General features: G+C 40.9%; 1 protein-coding gene across 14 annotated transcripts in view; it reads left to right on the forward strand.

Annotated features, from left to right (window-relative positions):
* Positions 1 to 11,059, forward strand: part of Dock10 (dedicator of cytokinesis 10) — a 251,970-nt gene that overhangs the window by 196,661 nt on the left and 44,250 nt on the right. For all 14 annotated transcript variants that reach the window (XM_050161078.1, XM_050161085.1, XM_050161079.1 and 11 more), the window contains exons 28-30: positions 4,588 to 4,734; positions 8,782 to 8,865; positions 9,962 to 10,058. In XM_050161078.1, coding sequence (XP_050017035.1) covers positions 4,588 to 4,734; positions 8,782 to 8,865; positions 9,962 to 10,058 — 328 coding nt within the window. The remainder of the gene's footprint in view (positions 1 to 4,587; positions 4,735 to 8,781; positions 8,866 to 9,961; positions 10,059 to 11,059) is intronic.

An 11,059-nucleotide genomic window follows, 5' to 3' on the forward strand; every position in this document is an offset into this window, starting at 1 on the left:
GAAAAAGAGGTAGGCAGCTCTGGCTCCGATGAGAGAAAATGAACAAGTAAGGGGGTTGGTTAAAATGAGCCTGGCACTGATGAAGCGTTCGCCCTGGCCAGTGCATCATCTGGAAGCAGAGGATGCTCACTGAGGGAATTGGGAACTGCACAGGTCCTGCTGGCAAGCCTCGGCCAGCTCCATCATTGAATGGAAGAAGCCATGAGTGATTGATTGGGGTTGCGATATTGTTGCAGTATGAAAAATTTCCACACTAGCCAGGAATGGAGTATAACAAAGGTTTATCTGTTTGGGGATAAACTCACAGAAAGGGTAGCGAACTGCATACATTGGGAACTGGAACTGAATCCAGAAGCCAAGAGACTTGCACATGCTTTTTGTTTGCATAAATAGTACATGAGACCATGCCCAAAGTGGGCCAGTATCTTAAAGGCAATTAGCTGAAAGAGTTCCCATATCATGATACGGCAGCTTTTTACATGGTTTCCATTAGTTAAAGAAATATCTGGACTTCTGCGGTCCACAGTTATCATGACACATTGCACATACTCATGAATCTGCTGCTCAACCGCCCCCATAGGCCTCTCTTAGAAGAGGAGGGGTTGGTGGAATTAGCTTCAGGTCCCATCACAGCGGCCAGTCTCCTCAGCAGCCTAGTTAAACTCCCTCTACAACCCATTCCAAGTCCTCTTAACTAATAGCGGGGAAGGTCTTGGTGACCCACCAGAGAGTGTGACCCTGGCCCTCCTTCACAGTGGTTTGAATATCTGTCAACCTCACTTTTCAGCAGCCAAAGTCACTGTCAAGGTCACACTCCACGTGATCTGTGATCACAATCACAGTCGGGGAATGAGGACACACCTGTGAGCACACAAGGGAATGCCTTGAGTTCTCACACACCGCTGTCAGCCCCCGTTTGGATAGAGCCAAGAGAGGAGCTCTAGCGTCCACCGCCACCTACCACTGCCACCACTACTACCAGGAATAGCATCTGAACAGTATTGCTTGTGGTGAGCATGGCAGATCAAGGACACTGTCCTGACTTGCCTTCCTGTGGAGAATAGGCAGAGCTCCCTCTGGCATCCTCACAAGGACAGCTCCAAAGAAAGAGCTCCATGTTCAGTGTTAACTAAATGTCAGTTCCTTCTACATGATTGCCACATTTGGGACCAGGTAAATGACTTTGTAGTGGTTCCTTGACACCCACCACCACATCTAAATGCTATCAAGAGCTTTGGTCAAGATTCCCTCTTCAGTCCCTACAAGTCTGTACTCTTAGCATGATAGACATGAGAGTGATTTGGATCGATAGAATATCATGTAGATCCTGTGTCCAGTAGTTCTTCAAGTGTGTGAAAGTCCCCTCTTTCCAGCATCCAAAGCCTTGGTAAATGTCCATAAGACCTTTGGGAGAAAAAAAATAGATAGAATCACTACTGTATATAAGTTACTCAGTAGAGTTTTTGGAAGCTTTCCTCTAATTTAACTTCCTCTTAATTCATATGTATTGTATGTAGAAGTTAACTCTGGTCAGAGACAGGATTGTGCCTACTTAAAGATACAAACATCCTCATCTTGAAGTTCTCTGGTCCTAACTTCTTTGTATTTTAATAAAAAAAAAAAAGCTTGCCTGAAGATCAGAGAGTAAAACAGCCCCACTGGTCAGCCTTACAGACCAGGCAGTTGGTAACACACACCTTTGATCCCAGTAACCACACTAGTTTACCATAGAAACCAGTCGGTAGTAGTGCAAGCCTTTAATCGCAGCCCTGGAGAGGAACATAAGAAGCGAAGAGACAGCTCTCAGGCACAGACTGATTCTGAGGTTCTGGGTTTCTCTCTCTCTCTCTCTCTCTCTCTCTCTCTCTCTCTCTCTCTCTCTCTCTCTCTCTCTCTCTCTCTCACCCCCCCTCCCTCTCTCTGTTACCCCTCACCTCAGGCTGTCCTGATATNAGAGACAGCTCTCAGGCACAGACTGATTCTGAGGTTCTGTCTCTCTCTCTCTCTCTCTCTCTCTCTCTCTCTCTCTCTCTCTCTCTCTCTCTCTCTCTCTCTCTGCCTCTGAGCTCCACTCCCTTTCTCTGTTACCCCTCACCTCAGGCTGTCCTGATATTCATCCAGGGAATGGTTGAAAATGTTCCTTGTGTATTTACCATACCACATGCCTTTGGGTTAAGAGTAGGAGCAGAACCCAAGTAGAATTTTAACAGAAGCCTTACAGAGGGAGGAAGAAATAGAAGACCAAAATCTACGGCATTTGTACATGTCTCCAAGGAGAAAATATAAGCTCTGGTATATGGCATGAGTCTTAGAAATTAAGAACGCCCAAAGAGGAACCTACAAAAGTGTTTCACTTACTTAACAATTGTTTGTTGAGCCGGGGGATAGCCAGGTCAGCAAAGTGCTTTCTGCAAAAACTCAAGGACACAGGTTTGAGTCCTAGCACCCATACATAAGGCCAGGTGTGGTGGCATGAATTTGTAATTCTAGTGTTAGAAAGTGGAGGCAGGGATTCCCAGGACTCATTGGCCAATAAGCATAGTAAATAGCAAGCATCAGGCACTAATGAGAGATAGTGTTCCACAAGACGAGGAGGATGGCCCCAGAAGACACCTGAGATTAATATACCTGTCTAAGCACAAAACTCCCCGCAGATACAAACGCAATAAATAAATAAATGAATGCTGCTTTTGCAATGGTAAATTATTTATCCTTATTGCCCAAGATATATGAAGAAGAATGAAAATGATAAATGTGATTTATTAGGTTGGGTGTCTTTCATCAATTTGTATGACTTCCACAATAAATTTTAAATGCATACAAAGAATAATGATGAGGCTCCCAAAATACAAGTGGCATTACAGAAAGAAATGTCAGCTCCAAAGTTCCATTATTAAGTCTCTATTTAAAACAACCCCTGTAATAACAACTCTCATGGAAGGCTGGGTGCTTGCAGCTGAAAATTACATAATTCGCTCTAACTCCAAACGCAGTAGCATTAATTGGTAAAGCCAACTTATAGAGATGAGTGAGTCTATCGACCATATAGGAAAGTCCTATATAAACCCCAAAAGACAGCCCAGCTACCTCAAACTCTCGCCTTTTGTTCTGACATCCTAACATGACATAAAATTGTATTAAATACTATATAATTTCACACGCAGACTCTTCTGTTTAGTGCCAGAAGGACCCAGATTTTTTTTTAATTTTTTATTTATATGGCTTTTGATATTTCTTATCTGTGGTAATTCTGGAGACATAGATTTAGGCCTCACTAAAATCCATGTCTGAAACTGTTACAGACCAGTCACTATTCCCACCCAGTTATTTTCTTATTTATCATGTTTTTACATTTTTGTTTTTGTATGTGTACAATGTACATGTAGTAGTGTGTGAGTGCGTGTGTGTGTGTGTGTGTGTGTGTGTGTGTGTGTGCGTGCAGGAATACATGTGTGTGAGTTCATGTAGAGGCCAGAACTTGACATCAATCAGTCTTCAACGTATTTTCTTGAGATGGTTTCTCTCTAGAGCTGGAGCTCAGTTTTTGGCTACACCTTCTGGTCGGTGAGCTCCAAGAACCCCCTGTGATAGGGTTGAAGAAGCAAGCAACCATGCCCAGCCTTTACAGTTCCTTCCACTTCCAAAGCAGGCAATTTACCAACTGAGACAGCCCCTGGATATTCATTAGCATCATATTTCTTTACATTTTGACAACTCCATACATATATATGATATATTGTGATGATATTCACCACTCCCATTACCCTCTCTTATTTCCCTTACTTTCCCCTTTTTCTTCTCATCTAGTCTTTCATAGGCTACAATATCAGACAAAGTTACATCCCTTCTGTAGCATCCACTAACAGTCGTTCTCTCCTTAGGGCATTGTGGGCACTTCCTGTCTCCATGACTGAAATCTGAAGGGTCTAACCTTGTACAGGTTTCTATGCCCATTGTGTGACCACAGTAGCCGTAGCAATGTCATATTTTAAGACAACATTTCACAACACCTTTCCCAATCTCCCATGGTTTAAATTCTTTCCACCCTCTCTTTTGTGATGTTAGCTTGGATGGGGAGAGAGCCTTGCTATAGATGTCTCTTTTAAAGCTGAGTACTCATAATTTTTTTGAGAAGATTCCTGTATTTTTTTAAATTATTCTAAATTGAGATAAATGGAGTTGTCTGACTAAAAATTATTTTGAAATAATACTCACTTTAAAATTAATATGTTTTATTTAATGTTTAATAGCAATTTCTTGGGAGGCAAGAGAAGGGAATGAATATATGAGTGTATAAAATTATTCACATTTTGCCTTGCACATGTTGCTTGAGTATTTGAGATTAATAGTTTTTAATGAAACAGTATAAATTTACCAGTCAAGCTTGAATGGAACATTTAATAAAAACAGTAGAATTATGATCTTGAAACTTAAAAGACTTTTAAGTTTTATTACTGCTTACTGCTTTCAAGTTGTCCAAGAGCTGCTTTGATTTGCCTTTCTATAAAATAAGGTAAGTCTTTCAGTTTGCTTGTCCCGGCTTGGTAAGTCACATAACCCATGATGAATGTGACATTCTTTCCTTAGCTTCCCAGAGCTCAAAGATTCTCAGAGCCTTACCAAAGTGAACTAGACAATCTGGTGATGGGCCTGTGTGACCACGTGATTTGGAAATACAAGGAAGCCCCAGAGGAAACAAAACGGGCGAACCATAGCGTCGCCAGATTCCTTAAGGTACAGTTCTGTGAGACCCCAGCTCTGTCCAGGTCCCCTTGACTGTGGTTGCAAGGCATGCTGGATGCCATTAGCTTATCTCTGTTTATGATGAAGTCTCGCACAGCGAGATGAACACTTCCACTTCCACATTTCGCCTCTTGACATCTGTTTTCATTTTCATCGTTAAAGAAAAATAAAGGTTGGATTAAAATGTGCAAATGTTATCAGGTCATGGTGCTCCTAAATGATTTTAAACAGCAAGAGGAGATGTGGAAAGGAGTAGTGATGTCATCTCTTGAGAATTTCTGTCTGTGACGTGACATTTTAGATCAGTCGCTGATGAGATAACAACACCAAAGAGTCACTCTTGAAGTGTGACTCTTCTTATGTGGCCTCTGGCTTTCTTTAGCCTGTTGAAAATGTTGAGTTATTCATAGAAAAATGATCGATTTGAGTATGAAGCTGTTTTTAATTATTTCAAATTATAATCTAATTAGTTCACAAACGAGCAGTAATTCCTAAGGCTTTTTCAGACCCCCTTACCTTCAATCAACCCACCCACAACCCTCTTTCCCTTCACCCCACTGCCCCCATCCTCACTTAAACCTTTAGCTCCCAGAATTCCTCCCTCAATCTTTCATATCACATGTGCTCTCTTACCTCCTCTTATATTTTTTACTTGGGTTGCAAAATCACAGGTTTCCAAGAAAGCTTCTTCATGCACACTTCATTCTGGTTAAACTTTCCTCTGGCCTCTGATGTCCCCAGTCCCATCAAACTGCTATCTCCTTACATCCTTCTGCCCCCAATTTCCCATCTCTACTTTCACTGCACCTATACTCAACTACTTCTCTCCCTTAAAAATTTTTCCTTTCAAGGAGAAGAAAAGGATGGTCTGTATTAAAAGGGACTTCATTTTCTACTACACTTTAAGGCCCATGAGAATAAAATGTTCCACTATGCTGGTAGCATACTGGAAACCCTAGACAGAATAGAAAATTTGATGAACAAATTTATATACAGTCCAACTTGAATGCAAAATACATTTAAGAAAACATCTGTATTTTCTTCCTTGCTTCCATTTCAGTTTTCAATTCTTGAACCTGTTTGTGGGTCTCATGTACGTATTTACTCAATTCTTCAAACTTTTTGTTATACTTCTCATCCATTTCTATAAAGGTGTTTGTTACATATTGTTTAAGGGACTCTATTGCTTTCATAAAGTCGATTTTTTCCACTTCTTCTGTGTGTTAGGGTACTCAAGACCTTCTGTTGTAAGATCATTGGGTTCTGGTGCTTTCATGTTGTTTTTCAGATTATTGGGTGAATTTTTGCCTTGGCGCCTGCCCATCTCCTCCTATTGTTGCTCTCTAATTGGTCTTTTAAAACCAGATCAGGTTTCCCTGCTGGCCAGAGGCTCCTCTTGCAAAATGCCCTCGTTCTGTTTCCTGGCTTCTGCCAGGGGCCAAGATCCCTCTCACCCCTCAGAAGGGTCTTCAGGAAAAGAACCAGGTTCCCTGTTTGCCAGGGACCTCGCCAACCAAAGGCCTACCTCTTTGATTTAATTGTCCTGGGGCGATCTGCTCTCAGTGTTGCGCTGGTCCCTGCCGCCGGCATTGCCTGCCACTGTGTCAGTACCTGCCGGTCCGGCCCGCGCCAGCTGCGTCGCCCGCCGTGCGTCGGTTCCGCCCGCCGCCGTCCGTGCCAAGAAAACATCTGTAATATTCTTCCCTAAACCAAAAGAAAAAAGATGACTAAGCAATTTTCTAAGAGAGGTAGAAGACTCCATATATACTCCTCTTGGCTTAGATGCTTGGTGCTTGTTCAGAAAGACAGCTATTCATTTGTAGTGTGTTTTTACAAAGGCTATTGCTGTCTATGAATAACCTCCTGTGGAGGCAATGGAAAATGTCCAAGATGAAAAAGCAAATGGTAATGGTGAGAAAGCATAGTTTGACAATACACACATATAGCTAATAATAGCAGCAACAATAAATCCAGGATGATCTTCACACACACACACACACACACACACACACAGTCTGTGAATGGAAACATTGTTTTGTATCACAAATGTCCATCATGCACACATACTTCTAATTTAATGGAATTTATTGACACAGAAGAGAAGATATTCTTTGGGGATGATTATTAGCAGAGACAAAGAAAAGGAAAGAAAACCAGACTTGGAAAATGTAAAATTGAAAGTCTTGATTTGGTCCAGTTCCAGGAACTGAGGAGCCCTGAGCTCTCTCACCCAGCATTGCCCTCTTGGCATTGCATTATAAATCTCTGTACTCCTGCCTGCAATCTGTTAATAACAGCCATGTTTCCCACCGTTGGTTGTATAAGTCGTCATCGGTGGTCAATAGTAAAATAATCCTCCTAGCTGTCATAAAATACTTGACAGAAGCAATTTAAGGAGCGATTTGTTGACTCCTGGATTCAGAGTGTCACAGTCCGTCTTCCTAGGGAAGACAAAGTAGAATTACTGTGCTCTGGTGTCAGAAGTGGGTGACAGCTTGTTCACATGACACAAGGAAAGAGAAGGAAGGTGGGGGTAGAACTTTCAGAGTTTTACCTCTAGCAGCTCCCACTAGCCAAACCTCAGGTCCACAGCCTTCAAAATAACAAGACATCCTGAGGACTGAGTGCTCAAAACCTGAGCTTGGGGTGGGGTGCGGCATTCCTGATCTAAGCCATAAATACTATGAGTCATTGGAATCTAATGGTGGGAAGTTTATAATGCCGTAATTTTACTACTTCTTTTCCAAGCAGCAAGAGAACAGATTCTCTGGAAGCACCACGAGGGTATAAACATGCTCTGTGTTTCCAGGTATCCTCCCTCAACCTCCGTCATGACACAGACCATTTTTACAATGTTGTGCCAAAATCTGGTGTGTTTTTATTGTTCTCTCCTTAAAGCAGATGAATCTCGCGTGGATCCGCATCACAGGAACCTGTACAGCTCTTCTGCTTTCTCTTTTTCTCTTTATTCTTTTTCTTTTCCTAACAAAATGGGTCTCAGCTCTTTCTGGCACACCCCTGGTCAAGTGCTCCTTGACACTATGGTAACATAGTCAAGTCAAGAGTTGCTTTTCCTCTTCAACGTCCTTGTCCTGCCTCTTCATCTGACTGACCCTTGTTTTATTTCAACTAGCTTTTGAAATCCATTTGAAAATGTTTGATATATGAGGAAGTGGACATGAGATCTTAATAAATGTGTTTTAAAATATTCTAAACAAAAAAAGGGGGTAGCTAAGCCTATTTCTACAAGGGAATGTCTTCCTATCTAATCTGTTTGGCTAGATAACCTGTACTTGGGGAATAAAAGAATGTTCCCGCACAATCTTTTTACTGCTCACCTTAAGCCAGTTCCTAACACCAAGCTGAAGGATCAGAGTCCAGAGTGAAAAGGGGACTGGCAAAAACAGCTGCTTTGCCCAATGCTGAATGAAGGAAATATTCCATAATCATCAATGTGCCTATTGTAAATTTGACCTAAGATCTTCCTGGCTAGATTGGGAAAATCTGACAGCAGACTAAGCAAGATACAAACAGTTCCCTGATTGAAATGGCAGGATCTTCTCTTTTCTTCAAATGTGTGCTTCCCTGGATGAAATAGAGAACAGTTCCTGTTGAAGGAACAAGAATGAAGACTGCTAGTCCCTTTACCACTTTCCATCCCGCCCAGGGTGGATAGCAGATGGTCTCCACCCAAACAACTCCAGAATCAATGTACTAAAAATCATAATAAAATGTAATCAAACAATTACAAAGCAGACAACTTTCTATATGAAAGAGAAAGTCTAAAAGATCTCTCTGCAAAATTCCAAGCAATATTTTAAACAGCCAGTAGGTGCGCATTTAGAATTTCAGGTGTTTATACTATCTGTGGAAGTTTAATTAGTTGTTAAATGCAGATGGGTGTCCTGACGTCCTTTATAGATTTTTTTAAAAGACACATGGCACGCTTAATTAAATATTACTCTGCTTCAATATATAATCATCTTTTCTAAGATCTCTCAAGCAAAAAGATTTGACTTTGGAATTTTGTCTTCTCAGCGCTGCTTTACGTTCATGGACCGGGGATTTGTGTTTAAGATGGTGAACAGTTACATCAGCATGTTCTCCTCTGGGGAGTTCAAGGTAAGGCCCAACCAGGGACGGAAGGAAAGGTTTGCCAAGTCCAGCACAATAACTAACTGAGGGGTCTCTGTGTGTATCTAGCTGACACACTGGCCTAGCAAGTCATAGAATAAGCTCTATACTATGTGGTTTGGGACTTTCCTTTGTTGACAGGCTTCTTATGACTATGATAGTCTCATTGACTGTTATGGATATTTAAGTTGTTTATATTCTCTTGATCTAACTTTATTAGATAATGTATTATTAATACATGTTTATTTTAGATGTCCCAGGGTTATATTTCCAAAGGATTTCCTAACAATTTCTGGATTTCATTGTGCTGGATTTCAAAGGACACTTTGTACTTTGTATGTATGCACTTTGCATGTACATACATATTACATTCATTGTACTTTGTATGTACATCACGTACTTTGTATGGATGTGCTGTGCATGTACTTCTTTTGAAAAGTGATCCAAATTCTCCAACGAGAGAGAATGAGGAGGTCTTAGAATTTCCTAACAGTATGTATTCACATCGGGTAAAGAAGTCTCATAGTTGATGAGCTATAATATTAATACCTGCAGTCCAGATTGCTGTAGTTTACACTTTTTACGTTTCAAATCAGGTGTGTACCATCTGTACTGAGAACACCCCAGAATGAACTATCCAAAGTCCATTGATTTAATATGCGTTTTGGTTTGTAGTCAAATTATAGTAATTTCTTGCATATTTTTTGGAAACCAAATGTATAAAAATGTATGTATCTGCTTCTAGATACAGCGTGTAAATAAAAGTTGCATTCACAACAACAAAAAAAAAATAAAATAAGCTAAATGCGTGAGTTGGGGTTTTCTCTCATAGAAACTGAATGTGGGATACAATTGGTCTCCTTTCCTGAGGTGGCCTTGAGCAGTGTACCAAGATCAGGAGCGTAGCCACAAGAAGCACTTCTGAGAAAGCAGCCTCCTCCCCACCAAAGAACTACTTGGTGGTCATAGAAAACTATCTATTTTTTCTTTGTAAGGGTCCAATTGAAGCACACACCTTTTTCGCTTATGTTTATGAACATTCTTGATATGCAAACAATAGCCATTCTGTTTGCCTCTGTTTCAGACTTTATGCCAGTATAAGTTTGATTTTCTTCAAGAAGTTTGTCAACATGAGCACTTCATTCCTCTGTGCCTCCCCATACGATCGGCGAACATTCCAGGTAACAAGTCCCAATGGCTTCCTAAGTCCTCCCATGCCTGATGGTTTGTTCTGCCTCTGTTCTCCAGTTTCCTTAACCGTTCAGTTTAAAGATGTAACTTGGGTATGAACGCCTAATAATCTTGTAAAAATGCAGAAGAAGTTGCCCCATATGGTTGGTGACTACAGCTCTGTATTTCTCTTCCCCCTTTTCATCAAAGAGAAAGGCAACCGAACTTTAAATCTTGTTACTATAAATCAAAGAATTGTAGCTGTTAATCCTGAGATTCACTGGAGAAAAACCAATTCTACCATTTTGACAAGTTAAAGCAAGCTATTTAATTAAAAGATTATATGCCTACCAAGATGGGACTTGGTCAGGACCACTACTGGGGACTTCCCAGCTAAGTGCCCTGAGACACAGGTTGTCAGGGCTTGTATGGACAGAACTCATAGGCCACCATACTTTCCCATATGGTTTTGTTGTTATTTTATAAGAATGACAACTCCCAGAATTCAGGAATTTATCTGTTTTTTGGGCAGGTGGTGCTTATAGGTTAAATTTAGGGTCCAGCAGTAACCTAGAATCCTATTAGCTCCAAAAGGCAGATTTCCACTGATTCTGATATCTAAAGACAGGGAGGAAAAGGTTGTGAGTGTAATTTCAGTGGAGATTATTAATTAACATACGTAATTACATTAGAATAAACTTCTTATAAATGAGTTGTGTAAAGGAAGGAAGGGAGGGAGGGAGGGAGGGAGGGAGGGAGGGAGGGAGGGAGGGAGGGAGGAGCATTATAAACTCTTGACACTCCTAGAATAGAGAAAGAGATTGGGTGAAGACATCAGAATGGAGCACACTTCGTTTACTAAATCTGATGTACATTATTACATTTAAATACTGCACATAAAATTCACATTTAAAACCTTTATATGTGCACGTGTATGTGTCTGTGGGGAAAACCATAAGAGAATATAAACATCAGAGACTAATTGAGCATCAAAACACAAAGAGAGCCGGAC

Source organism: Alexandromys fortis, unplaced genomic scaffold (genome assembly GCF_014885135.2).
Source record: "Alexandromys fortis isolate MF-2015 unplaced genomic scaffold, M_Fortis_MF-2015_v1.1 scaffold_98, whole genome shotgun sequence".
Lineage (NCBI taxonomy): Eukaryota > Metazoa > Chordata > Mammalia > Rodentia > Cricetidae > Alexandromys > Alexandromys fortis.